Source organism: Perissodus microlepis, chromosome 17 (genome assembly GCF_051167445.1).
Source record: "Perissodus microlepis isolate ML-2025 ecotype Zambia chromosome 17, ASM5116744v1, whole genome shotgun sequence".
Lineage (NCBI taxonomy): Eukaryota > Metazoa > Chordata > Actinopteri > Cichliformes > Cichlidae > Perissodus > Perissodus microlepis.
In genome coordinates, this window is record NC_140477.1 from 33,499,177 (window position 1) to 33,515,075 (window position 15,899).

The window sequence follows — 15,899 nt, forward strand, 5'->3', positions numbered from 1 at the left end:
TCTGTCGTTTTGATTTATTCTTGAACGACACAAGTCATTCAAGCTTTTAAGGTTTTCGAAAAATGAGAGTAAAGAGTTTAAATCTCCACTATCAGATCAGCTCTTATTTGCAAATCACATATTTTTAAGAAAAACACCAGGCAGATGCAAAAGTAGAACACAATTCTCTGTTCTGCTCAGAGAAATACAGACGTGTTAGGGAAAAAAAATTGTTTTGCTTGAACAGAACCACAGAAACATTAATATTGGACAGTGTTATGATAACTAATGGCAACAGGTTGAATGTGAGACTTCAGAATTCCAGCAGGAGGTAACGATACTAAAATCTGTCCAAAATGACACGTTACTTTGAGGTGAAATCCTACTGGACTCCATAACTCTGGACTCTTTAGCATTTCTGGGGATGGAAGATATGAGGATTTTCAAATGGGTCCCTTGTGCTGCCACTTGTATTTCCTAAAGCAGCCTTTATTTTTAAAAATAAATAACATTATTAGTATGATCTTCACGCACTCTGTCTGCAACAAAGCCACAAGCTTCTGTCCAAGTCCTGCACCTCAGCAAACCCAGGCCAGCCTGCAGCTCTTGATGGTTTCTAGGTGATTAGGATGCCCCCTGGGGGCCTTCAGCAGGTGTGAATCCCTCTGTCTGCATCTTCTCCTTGTATTTCAGGAAGTCTCTCCTTTTGGTAAAATACTTCACCTGCAGGGGAGAATGAAAAGGAGCAAGAAGCTACTAAAGGCTGACAATCTTGTTGCTGCTTAGGTTCTTTAAAATGTTCTTTAAATGTCTACATTTAACTTAAAGTTTCCAAAATTGTCCAATAAACACTGTCAGCTGCTCATCTCTGACACTACTATCGACACTATCTGCAGCCCTAACTTCAACCATTAATAAAAAAGATGGGATATTTTACCCACTGGGCCGGGCATTTGGCCTCAAATTCGCTCTGGAACCTCTGGCACGATGCAACATTGTCATCATTATCATCCAAACACTTCCATAGATGGTCCCTGGCGTCCCAGCAGGCCTTCCTTTCTGCTGAGTTTGGAGCTGTCATCACTGCCCCAAACACAAAGAGAAAATTAATCATCAATAAAACAGAAATTTTAATAGCTAATGACTTAGCACAGGTAAACTGTTAAAATATAAGTTTCTCTACCACAGAAATCTATTCTAGTCAGGAAAGTCCCCTCATCCATATAACACGTCAGTTAATCTAAGCTTTGTATAAACTTTACCTTCACATATTGTCCACAGGTTTTCACGACTTTCTGTGTTCACACTGAGAAAACAGCCTCAAAAAGAACTTGCACATCTTCTAAGCCTGCTTTAATACCAGACTGTAACCTTACACAACAACAGGTGCTGTGGCAAAAAGTCAGACAATTAATTTCCGGTATTTGCCAAAAATGACTATATTTCATCTGTTGTAAATGACTGGACTAACTGATTGGATATAATGTGGGTGCAAATACAAAGAGTCATAAAAATACTTGCAAAATAGAAAATTTCTTTATTTTTATATATATATAACACCTTTATAAATCCTCTTGAATACAGTTTATTTACCAATATAAGCAAACATATTAGGCACTAAAAAAGCAGAGAAATATTAGAAATGACTTTTGTGGCACAACACCGGTAGCTGCCACACCAACTTTATCTGTATAAACTTAGCTAAACGTGACTCACTGAATAAAAACGCGGAAACCTCTCAGAGCACGTCACCCTTCAGTCTCCCGCGTTCACTCCATAAAGCCCGACAACCCGCACAGAGCTACTTGTACTCCACAAACGCCAGACTTTTGTAACCTGCTCGGGTGTTTGTAGCATAGAGCAAAGTGAAGGACGCTCACAGAGGCGCTTCCTTGTCGCGCCGTGATGACGTTTGGACGTACCTACTAAAATGTACCAGGTGATGGCGCCATTGTTAAACCAAAGAAGCGCGAGGAAGACAGGTTTTGAAGTTGTTGTTTTTTTTGTATATTAATGTAATATTAAGTAATTAATCCGTTTAATTAAATTGTATTTTTAAACTGTGTTGCTTGTGAGGCAGGTTTTGTCAGGGTGGTATGACATCTCTCTCTCACTATATATATATATTACAGGATGGTATTTCCTAAAGGAAGCAACATGTGAGGGAGTGATTGATAGCAAATTTTCCACTGACAGCATTTATTTTTCTATTCTATCCACTGTAAAACGTTAACATCTTTTTTATATTTTTATTTATTTATTTATTTATTTTTTACACTGTCCAAATGGTAATATGTGCCAAATGCAGTGAGGTGTTACAGTGATGTTTGGACAGAAGAAATCATTGGACTAGAAAATCGTTAAAGAGAAGTGGACTCTTTGAAACAGGCCACTTGGGTTTTAGAGAAAATCACAGGACAGAGACGGCTGATGAATTATAAGCACTGTATTTGACACTCTTGGATCGCTAGATTTTCTTTTTGAGTTGTCTCCAACAGTGGGTTGGCATTTCTAGTTTAGGTTTTAAGGTGATTTTATTCTTATTTGCCAGATAGGTCTTTTAGTATTGTTATTGACAATTCAGTCCTCAAGGAAGAAAGTACCTCCAGTCTAGTTTTATGAAGCTGCCATGCCAGATAAAACCCACACAGACACAGGGAGAACATGCAAACCCTGTTGATTGGTTTGGGATTTTTCAAACTGTAGATGATTCTTTTTTTTTTTTTTTTTTCCATTTTCTTATGCATTTGTAAAGATATGAGGGGAAAAAGACTCTGTCTCATATTGGCAAAAAAAAAAAAAATCCCTCCAAAAAATTCTGTTTCATGGATCCAGATCCAGATTAACTTCAAAACTTAAACATTTTAAGTGTTAAAGCCATAAGTCTGAGTAATCCTGATAACAAACAGACTGAGTGAGACAACAAAACCTCCTTGGCAAAGGTAGGAATGCTGCTAGTTGCAACTTGGTTTGGAATAGTTTAATGTCAGTAAACACAGGAACACAGGAAACCCCAGCTGTGACCGTGGGATATTTTGCTAAAACTTTGAGTCTGTTTGTATGGGAGGTCATGAATTTATCCATACCTCCATATTATCCGTGGAAGCCTCAGCAAACGATAAGTGAATGTAATGATTTTTTGTGTATGTGTGTGCATGTGTGTCTTAGTGGGAAATGCGTGTTGTTGATTAACTCTCCTTTTTCTTTCCTCCCTCAGCCACTGTGATGGAGAATAGCCCCACTGGTTGCCATGGCGCCCAGCAGAAATCCACCCTAGTTGGTGTGTAGACTGAAGGGAATGAAAAACACAAGCACCCCCGATGCAAGGGTGAGAGGCTCACCCTGTTCTGGGGAAAGTAAGTGTTTGTGCGCGTCTTGAGTGCGTTTCTTCAGAGACAGAACTTCATTCACTATTTATGGCACAAACCATTTACTGACCTCACGTCTGGTGTGTTACTTCCTCTGTTAATGAGGGGTTTTTATTTGAGCTTACTTCATTACACAGATTTCAGCAGGTATAGAGCAGCTCTCTGGAAGTGCGTGGAAAGCCAATAAATAAACGAGGGGCTGTGATATTCAAAAAAGTCTTAAAGTGGCTAAAATTGTCTGCAATTACACTACACTACTAAAATTGTTACATTACAGTGTGATGAGTTAATTGATTGGATTTTTGTTGACACACAAGATGCATATTTCATGCTATCATAGAAACACCAACAACTCACATTGACTCACATTGAACCAGTGCTGTAAGATAAAGTCCTAATATCTAAAAAGAGAGCCTGTTTCATGTGGGAGGAATCCTATGCATTTGCCATGAGCTTTATCCCACCAGGCTCTAACCCTTCGCCAAATCTTATGGTAAACATGCTTGTCGGCTTATGTAGCTCCTGTGCAAAAGTAACTCAGCTTAAAAAATGCATTAGGCTCCAAGGCAAGCTGCAAAGTTTTGAAGATGTGTTGTAAATCTCTGAGTGATGAATAATGAGTGTCTCCCTCACGTCTGTAATTTGTGACTCGCAGTTTTGCATCCTTATTTCAGTTGACTGTGGACTTACGATGACTCGTTTCATCTGGGACACACACTTATTAAGAACTAAAGGATTTAAGAATCAAAATCTGGATTCAGAGATTAGAGCTAAATAGTTCAATAGATTTTATTTCAGAATCAGAGGCAGTTGAGTGCAGCAGAGTGGTTCAGGCAGCTGAGATTGCTGGAAGCAAACCATACATGAGGCTCAACCCCTTATCAAGCAGGATCCATACAGACCTAATGGACTTATTTTGTCATTTTGGCTATAGAATTAAAGAAATCAATCTCATCTTTCAGGAAATTTCTGACTTTTAGCAAAAATTGTAACAGAGTTGCAGTTATTTTAAGAGTGCTTACAAAATGGGCCTGCTGGTGAACCCATGATGAATAAAGGGTTAAATTAGTCTGACTTGCAATTTGAAAGATGGTAGTGGATGAGACAGAGGGTTAATTAAAGAATTTTAAAAAAAAACTAGGTTTAAGTTTAAAATATTGTTGACAATACCAACAGGGAGCCTGGTTCTGCCAGAGGTTTCTTCCTGTTAAAAGGGAATTTTTCCTTCCCACTGTCGCCAAAGTGCTTGCTCAGAGGGGGCCATATGACTGTTGGGTTTTTTTCTGTATGTATTGTATAGGGTCTACCATGCAATATAAAGTGGCTTGAGGCAACTGTTGTTGTTATTTGGCGCTGTATATATCAAATTGAATTGAAATTGAATACCATAAGATTTCTGCCGCTTGGTTATATTGAACAATGTGGTGGAGAATTAAGAACCATGTTGTACTGTATACACACTGCAAGAGCTTAATTACTGAATGAGTCTTTGAGCTCTAAACTTCACACGAGTTGAAGTTTAGACTTCACACGGTGAGAAACAGGGAGTGCAAAGCCACAGCCATGGAAAGCACTGTTGGATTAAGATCTGAAACTAATACACAACACAGAGCAACAAATATGGAGGCAAAACAGAAAAACACAAACATTCAGGAACACATCTTGTTTTAAAAGTAGAATGGGAGGCAGAGCATTTAGTCTCCTCTTCTGTGGAACCAGCTTTCACTTTGGATTTGGGGTTGAGACTGGCACCCTGTCTGCTTTTTAATTTGTTTTCTTTTTTGATAAAGCAGAATCAAAGCAGAGCCACGGCAGATGGCCGTCCTTCTCTGAGCGTTGGGTCTGCTGGAGGTTTCTTCCTGTTAAAAGGGAGTTTTTCCTTCCCACTGCTGCCACGTGCTTTCTCATAGGGGGTTGTCTGGTTGTTGGGGTTTCTCTGTATTATTGTAGGATCTTTACATATAATATAAAGAGACAAATGTTGTTGTGATTTGGTGCTATATAATAAAACTGAATTGAACTGAAGTGAATTTTAATTTGAAGTACAGTCACAGGCAGCTCAGACTATTCAGACTGGCTTCTTGAGAAAACTTTGTTTCAATAATGAGTGCAGGCTGAAGAATAGAGGTCCACACATCTGATGACGCCACACCTCATGCCATGTTAAAAACTAAACCTCATTCACAGTGACCCTTTGCACTTAAAATCCACTGCTTTCTGCAAAATCAGGAACTCCAAATGAAGTATACTGTACCTCTCGGCCCAATTATAATCTTCCCCCTATATACCCTCTCCCTGCAAACTCTCACTCTCATTCTCATGGAAGGTCTGCCACATTATGTGCTGCTTCAAACCAAATAACCTTAAATGGAAGTGGGTTATAAAGCCAAGGCTTAGTAACTGCATTCTGTGAAGGAGCAGAGCTGCTTTTAGATCCAACACGGAGGGCTGGGTCTGCAATAAACTAAATGAAGCGCCATTCCTGAAACGTGTGTATGTTTTTGAAAAGCGCTTCATATTTTATTTATTTATTTGTTACAAATTGTGATAATAAGGAAAAAGAAGACAAAATGTTATGAACCACTGAATAAAGATTAAATGGAGCAGGCACATTTCCAAAAAAAAAAAAAAAAGATTGCTGTGATCGTGATCTGTCCATGTGAAGTTTTTGTTTCCAGAAGAATCTCTCCTACCCCACAATTAAGAGATGTGACTACACATCAAAAATACATCGGGCTATTATGAAAGTTTTAAAATGTTTAAAAGGGAAATAAAGCAGAGCTCAGAGGTTTGGAAGGTTTGTGCTTTCGTGAATATTCATTTCCTCCTCTTTTTTGCACTTAAATGACGGAGCTGTTTTTGACAGTTGTATCATTTTGTGTGTGTGTGTGTGTGTGTGTGTGTGTGTGTCTGTGTGTGTGTGTGTGTGTGTGTGTGTGTGTGTGTGTGTGTGTGTGTGTGTGCACACTCCACATACAATGTGGGTCATCAGTGGAATTTGAAGCTTAATTCTATGGGATCAACCATTTGGGTAATGTAGGCTCTCACCACTTTCATTTGACTCCGATAGATCTCAAAGTTATTTTCTCATTCTGTTTGAAAGTCTTGCTTTCATTTTTTTTTTAAATGAACTGGTGAGGTGGTTGATCCACAGTGTCATTTCAAAGCTATTAAAAGCACTAAAGCATTTCCTCTTCCTCCTACTGCAATGTTGTCAGCAGCAGAAGCACCATCTGATCTGGCAACAGATTCTTTTCGGAGAGAACCAGAAATGTGAGCAGCGACCGTTAGATTGGAGCAGTGTGATGTATTATCCATTCACAGTTATCAGGAATAATGCCACAAGTAGAATTTAAAAAAAGCTGCACCAGTGGAAGAAGTACTTTTTCTATATTTTTAATGCATGCTTTAAATTGTATGAGCACCTGTTCCTTTGGGGTGACCATCAGTCTGCTGTCACCTGTCAGTCAGTGTCACTTTGGCCTGTATGTCAAGAATTGGTTTACAGTACTTGTGACAAGACAGTTAGGTTTAAAGTCAGTTCTAAGAGCAGCAAAGGGATTATCAGATATAATGTGCACGCTGTCTGTAAGCTAAACTTTTAAAATTTTATCCGTGCTTGTGATTTTTAAATATTGCAATGAAATACATCTTGCAACAGAAGAAGCCTCCTGGATGAGAGTTGAAACACCTTCAAGAACTTAAAAAAGTCCAGTCGCTTTCTTTCAAAGCTCTTTAGACTAGCAGGACTTGGATGACTGAGAAACCTACAGAGACATTTCACTAAAGCTGTTTTCTCTTTGTTCTTTCTGTTTTAAATAGTCCTATTTAGCATTATTATCACTTTAACGCTCAGATCAATCTATTGACGTTAAAGGAGAGTCTTTATACTGTACTTTCTATTTTTTCACTGTATTTTTCTATGATAGATTTTATGATTGGGCAGATGTGATTTTGTCTCTAGGACATTAATCTGTCCAAATATCCTTAATGAATCTTTCAGCTACCAGTCTGATTCTTGTTCTGCTCTCACTGTGTACCTCTATCTTTCTGTGACTCATAGAAACTGTCATGTAAACACTTCATCCAAGCAAGGTTAATGAGACTATGATGTTAACATGAATTTGTGTGATATAAATGATCTGCACGTCTGGATTTGTTCAGCTAGTCCATTTATCAACATGTGCTAGGGGCCATCACATCAGAATATTTATGAGTGTTGTGAGATGGCATCTATTCCCCAGAGACAAATAAGAAATGAAGGAGCCGATAATGAGGTCTGAATATCGTAAAAACATAATTGCAGATAAGTAAGTCCTTTTTCTCCCTGCTCACGTGATAAATAGAGTGAGAGATGAGTCATTTGACTTCAAGATTGTTAGTGGAGACTTTAGTATTCCAGGACGGTAAATGTCAGATCACAGTCACACATTTGCTCGCATTCAGTTTCACTCTCAGATGAAACCACTTACACTCAGGTACTGCTAATATAAATCGATGAACGTGGAAAGAAAAGAAAAAGAAACCCCTTTCTCTCCTGACACTGACTGATAGGTCAGCTTGCCTTTTAATCGCAGAGAACACGGAAGCTTGGGTCACGAATTCTCAACACAATGTACTGTACAGTGTTTGAGCAACCACCTACTGTATAATGTGCAGCCCAATGTTTTCAGCACTTACAGTAAGCATTACATCACTCACTCCACGGTGGAGGCATCTCTTTCTTTCACTCACAAACACAAACGAACACATCGAGTAGTATTTGCCAAACCAGTGGTGTCCAGGATGCTGACCTCCCGTTGCCACCTCCAAGTCAATATCATTGTCAGTCTGGAAATGACATCCACTGTCATGGTAACAGAAGTTTTAGCATTTCCACACTCATTTAAATAACATTTGTTGACACTATATGCACATGTGTAAATGTGAAAGAAGCCACATGAACGCTGCAAAGATTTTTTATTTCTATGTGTTTTAAAACACTCAGTCAGCTGCCTCTCCATTCAGTCCACTGTCCTGGACAGCAGCTGGCAAGAAGAGTACTGACTCTGCTCGTGTTTGGTGTATCAGTGCATGAAAATTCAGAACAGGGTACAAGGGGTGTTTGTCAAACTGGTTTATTTATGTTAAAAACTACTTGAGTAGTCATCCACAGTTAGAAGTATATGAGGCAAAGATGAATGGAGGGCAGCTGCGGCGTGAATCTTTTCTTAAAGTGTCATTAAATCAGTGATTAGAGGCGCCGCTGATAACGTGGCGCAAATCTTCTCTGTGGGTAACCTAAATGAGCTCCTGTCAGGTTATTGACCTTGTTCCAGTCGTGATGTGAATGCACAGTGAGAGTGAGGAAAGAGAGCAAACACGTAATCCATAATCCATAGCTGCCTGTGTGCACTGGAAACAGAATCAGCTTTACTCAGTAACAGGATGTGAGAAAGCTCTGGATGTTTTTGCAGGAGGCCTTCATCAGGCTGCAACTGTCAGAGGAGACCGTGTGTGGGTCTGACATGTTTGTTATCAGATGATTTGATTCATTTACCCCTCTTTTCTTACACTCATGTTACAGGCTTTGACTATAAAATGTAATGTTTGTGCGGTTTGAATGAGACACAGTGAGAGAAGATTCCCCCAGTAGCTTAACTTTTCTATTCGTGTGAGTAATTACACAAACTGAGGGTCCAATCAGCATGTTTTCCACAGACAACACTCCCGTTCTTTCACAAACATGCATGCACATTTACTCTTATGTGCCGGCAGCACGGACGCAAGAGGGGATATTGTAACAAGCATCCGAAAAAATGTTGGTCCAACAAGTGAGATGAGGCTCCGGCCTGAGTTAAGGGGGGGATTAGCTCTCTTAATTTATGCTAATGAATGCACACAGAGCAACAAGAGCTGTGTGTTATTGTGTGACTGATGCCTGTCTCACAGACACACACAAAAACTCCTGAATCCATCAGTCCACAACCAACCACAGCCAAAACTCTCTACCGTCACCCTGTTTCCTCTGTGGGACTGCGCTGGCTCGGCTGCTTCCACATTCTTGTTTTTGTTATTTGTTTCTGCTTCAGCTCAGCAGACTGTCGTCATTTCTCTGCTTAGCTGCTCAAATTCAAGTTGTTTTTTTTTTGTTGTTGTTTTTTTTAAAGGTCACCACCTGATGTCCGTCTGTGACATTAGAGCCATTTGAAGTAACCTCACCATGCTTTGTTTTTGGTTGATATTTCTGTGACATCACAGCTGTCTAAATTGCCTGTGGGGACACTTAGCCTATGAAAAGCCATGCTCATTTCCTATCAATGGGTTTCCTATCACAAACACACACCACCACCTTTCGACTATTTTTGTAATAATGAAGGCTGGAGGGAAGTCCCACAAGCAGACACGAGAACAAAAAGGATTGAAATAAAAATGAGCCTTTTATGGCTGCGAGAAACATCCAGGAGCAACAAAGTCTAATAAGTGAAGAAACCATAAATCCAAAAAGTAAACACAATGGAGCAAAGGGAGGAATCCTAAAGGAATGATGTTCAGCACACAAGGGAGCATGCACAGATAAACCAAACCGAGACAGGAAACCTCACAACATTCAATCACCACAACAGTGAACCCAAACAGAAATCTAGACTTAATAATAAATACAGTTCCAAAACACCACAAAATCTGTGGGCCAGGAAAACTTTTGGCACTCATGGTATGTTGTGTAAATCATATAGGCTTGATTATGGAGAAAAGAAGCGTTGTATTGGCTGGATGCAGCCCAAATACCCATACTGTGTACCAGTGGCTAAAGCCCAGATGTAGCCCACATCTCCGGGTTTCATTGGGTCACAAAAACTGTGCAAAAGCCGCCATCCCTAATGTCTTTATATTTTGCTTCCAAGGATCCAGACTGTCTTGGAATTTTTTAAAGCAGCCTTGAGTGGCAGTTTTTCAGATTTCTAAAGAACTTTCAAAGATTTTCTTTGGACATTGGCTGCTTTTTCACTCACTGCAGTCTTGTATCTGACCATTTTTAGTAGAATTTCTTTCTTGTTTGTTAAACTACTTACCTATGAATCAGTAAGGGCCGTAACTGAAGGGATGAACAACTTTTGTGTCTGCACAAATTAGACACTTAGTAAAGAACCAATTTTCCATTTCTTTCACTAAATCTATGAAAAATAACAAAGATGACAGAGTTTGACAGGGATAAAGTATTATTTTTGCATGAACAAGGTGATTCCTAAAGAGATATTAGCCAAAAACATGGTTTAACATGGCATGGTGTGCAGTGTGTCATTACAAAATTTCTTGACATGAGGAGGACTTGAACCGTACCTGAAAATTATAAGAAAGTTCGCATAAGAGAGTCGAGGCTGTGTCACCAAATATTGACTTTTGAGCTTGTGAGAATTGTACAAACTCTGTTTTTGTTATATATGCAGTATTTGACTGAATATTTCAGTAAATCACTGCAGCTATTTCCATTTTTAGCCAAATATGAAGAAATGAGGCACAAGAATTTTGCACAATATTGTGTAAGGGATGAAAAAAATCAATAAAGTGAGCTATGCAGTGAGAAATGAGTGTGTCACTATACAGCACTGTAACATTAGAGAGCACAGGTACAGTACTGCATATCCTTGTCATTCCCACAGTGCCACATATTACCAAGATCTCATTGGGTAGATAGGAGGAATACTGTATTATGTGTTGTACTGCCGCCCTGGGATATAAGAGCCTGATCACAGTCGCATGCCACACACACACACACACACACACACTGTCCCTACTACCATCATAAGGAATTTCGCAGGAGCGAAACAGTGATTTCCATTAATGGCAGTGGGCGGCGCGCGCGCACAGCTCGTCTCTTACTGCGATGTACATGCGCGTCCGTAATCGTCCAACCAGCCAGCGAGCCCGCACTCCTCAAATCAGACCCAGCCGAACCAACCCGAGCCGAACTACAACGATCCGAATCGACATCCCCGCCAGCGCAGTCCAAGGCTGGAGAGACGGAATGATGACCTCTTAACGCATCTTTTACGCACTCGACCCGCTGTCCGTCCCTTAAAAGCTCACATTCCGCCTGTTTGCGCTTGATTCGCGTGCTGAGATCATGGACACAGCACTTCTAAGGACCCATATTATCTTCTCTCTGCTTCTCCTTTTCATCCAAATAGGTAAGAAACTGAGGAGGAAAATGATAAGAATCCCAATTTAAGTGATTGTGGTGGCTGACAAGTGATGCCGTGAATGTTTCTGAACGCCGTTTAAAGACCGAGCGGTGGGTCCGTGTAATTCCCCCGGATATTCGGCACACTTTCAGCCCGTGTTTCCAAATGTGCAATCGGTGGAAAACACAGAAGGATTACACATGTTGCCGCTGGCTTCTCGGGGTTTCAGGATAACCAACAGCGAATAATTGTAGTTTCAGAGGAAGCGTGCGCAGTGCATGCAGCGGTTTCCCTGATCATGCTTTAGACGTGTTGAAGCGTTTTCAAAGACAAGTTGAAGAGTGAATGAAATGTGATGCTCGCTGTGAGCGCGCTCGGTGTTTGATGTTTTATTTGGTGAACGCTCGCGGTCTTCTAAACGCATCTGAGAAGATAAATATTAATCAACATTTTCAGTGACATGACGGGATTCCACTGGGCTTTCTCTGAGTCACAAACATGTAGATACAATCTACATTTTCATTTAAATTGGAAGACGCGGGAATCCATATGAAAGCTTAATGTTTAGCTCATTGTGGTTTAAGTACGGTTCTATATAATGTTTGAAAGTACTTTTTGGTTTGGCTGCTGAATTCACGCCTTTAACATTTACTCACCTCAGTTATTATTTTTTGACCTTGTTGGCTCATTTTAACCTCACCTTAATAGCTTGTTCACGAATCATAGATGCTCATTCGTGTATTGAAATTGGTACAGATTTGCGTAACAGGTGGGGAAGAAACTGTGAATTCTGTGTATCCTGACTGCAAACACATTACCAAAGACTAATAACTGGAATACATAAGCATCCGATCTGTTCAGATTTCATCAAAACCAGATTAGTGGCAGTTCCAAGATCTAGCTCCCTCATGGAGCAAAGCCAAGTTACATGAATTAAAGCGAATAGTGTAGCTTTAGATGGTAACTTTCGTTCACTGTGAAATATATTATAGTAGTAAATTGATGCTGTAATATAACCAATATGGCATATCTAAGTGTTATCATAAAACCTGAGGCAGTAAAATTGAAGTGGCCCCAGGAGGGATTTTCCTGGCACAGAGTCAGGAATTTTTCAACAAGAGTTCAAAAGTGAAGACTGAAATGAAGACGTTTCTAAATTTGCTGAGGTGCTCTTTGAACTACTTAGAGGGACGCCTTCCAATCTCAACCAGCTTCTGTCTGAAGCTGGTTGAAAAACGTTGATTTTGACCTCATAACAAACGGTCAATTGTACAAGGCTGAGTCTTAACCAGGTTATCCAACTGTTTTTTATTCAATCGGCTGTTCAAAAGGCAGAATCCCATGACGTTCCAGTTATTAAGCCGAGATCAGACGGTTTCAAACGTTTTCACGTCCCGAAACACAAACCTGTCTGCTCCCATTTGATGAGATTTTCTCTGATGACATCCTTTCTTTTTTTTCCTTTTTTAAATTTGATAAATTCTAAATTTGTACAGAAATAGATGCATCATGATAGATGGTACGAGGGAGGGAAGATACCTGAAATCTTCCTCTACTACATGGTTGATTGGTTGGATGGTTGATTTCAATAATAGCAGTGCAATTGCTATTGCTCTCATGTCAAGAAAAAAAAAGAAGAACAGGATCAGAATCTGCATAAATTCCACCGGCCTTTAACTCCTTCCACCACCTGCTGTCACCACAGGGTAAAGGCCATATCTTAATTAAATGGAGATGCTCGGAATAAAGAGATCTGTGCATCTGAGATTTGGTGCGATCGGCTGAGATCATTTTCTAGTGAACTTTAGAGGAGTTCCTTTCTAAGAAAAGCCTTTGCACGGTCAAAGTTTGAGATGAAGTTGTTGGCGTCCACTTGTTGTTGATTCTCTTTGCAATCATCTGATGCAGTTTGGTCCATTGCTTTTTGAATGTTTATGTGAAAGCTTATGTTTTCAGATACATAGTGAGAGAAATATTGTCTCCCCTCTCTCGAGGAAGCACAGCGTCTCCCCCCACCATCTGTCTTCCAATATGCCCGGACACCACACAACATCACACACATTTTCTTGCTCAGCCTTGCTGTCACACTCCTCCGTGCAAACACACACACACACACACACACACACACACACACACACACACACACACACACACACACACACACACACACACACACACATACAAATAGCAGTGAACACAGTCCTTTTTGCTGCGCCTTATGCTTTTTAACAGCACAGTCTCCATACAGCGTACATCTGACTTCTCAGTGTGTATCACACCTGCTGCCTTTCATGCTCTATCTACAGTTTAGCAGGAAGGAGAGGATGTGAGCTTGTGTTCCCTTTTGGATACAACATTTTGGCTTTGTACATATGAAGAACCAAGTGTTTGGAAACCCCCATAACATGGAGTTTTAGTATCCTGTGATCCTGCTGGTTAGAGATTTAAACCTAATCTGATTCAGCTCAGCATGGTGGTTGTGTCTCCTCTGGTGCTCTTACCACTTCACAGCAGACTCTGGGCTTCGCACAGCTCACACGTTAAACTCAGCTTTCCAAACACAACACCTTGTAGCTGATGCTTTTTTCCCCAGCTTGGTTCTGCAGTTGGTTGCGCGGTACCACCAATCATTTTGTATTGAGCTTAGCTCTAGTGTTGAACTTGGAAATAGTAGCAAATGCACTGTGGCTGTAATAGATTTGGCAGTGCATGACAGATAGTTAGATGGAGTGAGACAGCAACAGGCTGCATGCTATTGATCTGTGTGTGTGTGTGTGTGTGTTTGATCTGTGAGTGTAGTGTGTACTAATCTCATCAAAATTCCTCTGATCATCAGATGAATTTCATGAAGCCCCCTGTGCAGAAAATCTGAGCATTACAGCACCATGCACTGTCATCTCTGAAGTGTTCAGCGAATTGTACGGTCTGCTTGTGAGATACCATCTGGCTGGCCAGTGCGCTCTGGGAATTTGAACCAAAGGGGTTGCATCCGGTGACATAAGGATAGGATGCCTGATGGTGTAATAGTAATTGGCTACAAAATATTGGCACGTACATCCTGGCACCCCTAGTGAACTGAGCATGCTCCATGTGTAAACACATCAATTATATAAAAGAAGCAGTCAAATCAGTCAGATAGATGGTAATGCACAATAGGCATGTCTCTTCTGTAACAGTTAGATTTTAAATTTTTACTTTTAAATGGGACCTGTTGCCTTTTTTCCTTTTTTTAATATACATTATAGAATATTTACTGCTATGGTGGTTGATGCTCATATTAGATATGGTCGAAGACTCTAATTAGAGGTTTATAGAGAATATAATACATAAACTGATACATACAGTGCATACGACTGTCCCTGTGTCCCCTCAGTTTGAATGAAGACACCACCTTGTCTCCAAACTGTTGCCAACTGCTCACTGAGCCATAAGGAAACTTGAAAAAGTGAGATCCAAACCAGAAACAGAGAAGGTTTTCCTTCAATGTAAAAGCTGTGCCTTATCAGTGCAACCAACACGTTTCAGAAGGTGCAACAACCAATTGCTAACCAGCAGGACAATGCCCATTTTTCGCTGGTGACCGGAGTTTGCCAAGGGGTTGTGATCATTCTCTTGGGCTCTGTGAATTAAGAATGAATGAAAATTAGTAATATAAGCCAACTTTAAAACCAACCATATTGACATTAAATCTGTTACTTTATCAATCTTTGTAGGCAAATTGAACACCACGATAAGCTGTGCAGGTTCGTAGCTTAGCAAAGTCGTACTAAAACATTTGACAGATTTTCGAGCACCGTGTACATAAAATCGTTTCAAGGTCAGTAAACACAACCAGAATTCATACATAAGGCGCACGGGATTATAAGCTGCACTGTCGATTTTCAGAAAAATCAAAGGATTGATTTTAAGTGTGCCGTATTTTCCAAAAAACACGGTAATAACGGCAGCCCGCTAGCAAGTTCTACCGAAAATAGTGCTTTGTTGTGTATCTGACGGACGAAAGCCAAACCAGTCCCACACCACTGAAGTTGCAGCATTTTTACAAACCAATTCTGGTTCATCCGTTTCATTCAATGATCCACTTTCGCCCTTCTCATTCTCCGTCGCCGCCATGCTTTTTCCACCATGTGCGTATGAAAACAAAGGCACTGCGCATGCGCGTTTTACCCATATCACGATATTTCATTTTCTTATCGTTGCCCAACATTATACCGGTATTACCGTGAACGGTATGATATGGCCCAGCCTTAAATTAAATCATGACAGACAGTGCACGTTTTCAGCTTTAATTTGAGGGGTTTTACAAAAGTAATGGATTCATTGTTAAGGATTGCAGCCATTCTTGTACACGGAGAACCATTTGCAGAGGCTCAACAGTAATTGGACAAGC

At 40.2% G+C, this 15,899-nt stretch overlaps 2 protein-coding genes across 3 annotated transcripts in view; one reads left to right on the forward strand and one right to left on the reverse strand.

Annotated features, from left to right (window-relative positions):
- On the reverse strand, window positions 1–1,879 carry coa6 (cytochrome c oxidase assembly factor 6). The gene is made up of 3 exons (XM_084909422.1): window positions 1,696–1,879; window positions 917–1,062; window positions 1–702 (listed from the first exon to the last, which is right to left on the reverse strand). Coding segments are annotated over exons 1-3 (246 nt in total). The 5' UTR covers window positions 1,697–1,879; the 3' UTR covers window positions 1–603.
- Window positions 1,880–11,170: 9,291 nt separating this feature from the next.
- Window positions 11,171–15,899, forward strand: part of ptprz1b (protein tyrosine phosphatase receptor type Z1b) — a 60,445-nt gene continuing 55,716 nt past the window's right edge. For both annotated transcript variants that reach the window (XM_084909377.1, XM_084909378.1), the window contains exon 1: window positions 11,171–11,515. In XM_084909377.1, the coding sequence (XP_084765503.1) occupies window positions 11,452–11,515 (64 nt within the window). In that variant the 5' untranslated portion in view covers window positions 11,171–11,451. The remainder of the gene's footprint in view (window positions 11,516–15,899) is intronic.

Coding starts and splice junctions, on each gene's coding strand:
- coa6 (XM_084909422.1), bottom strand. Junction 703..916: donor CCAAATGCCCGGCCCAGTGG/GTAAAATATCCC, acceptor TCTCCCCTGCAG/GTGAAGTATTTTACCAAAAG.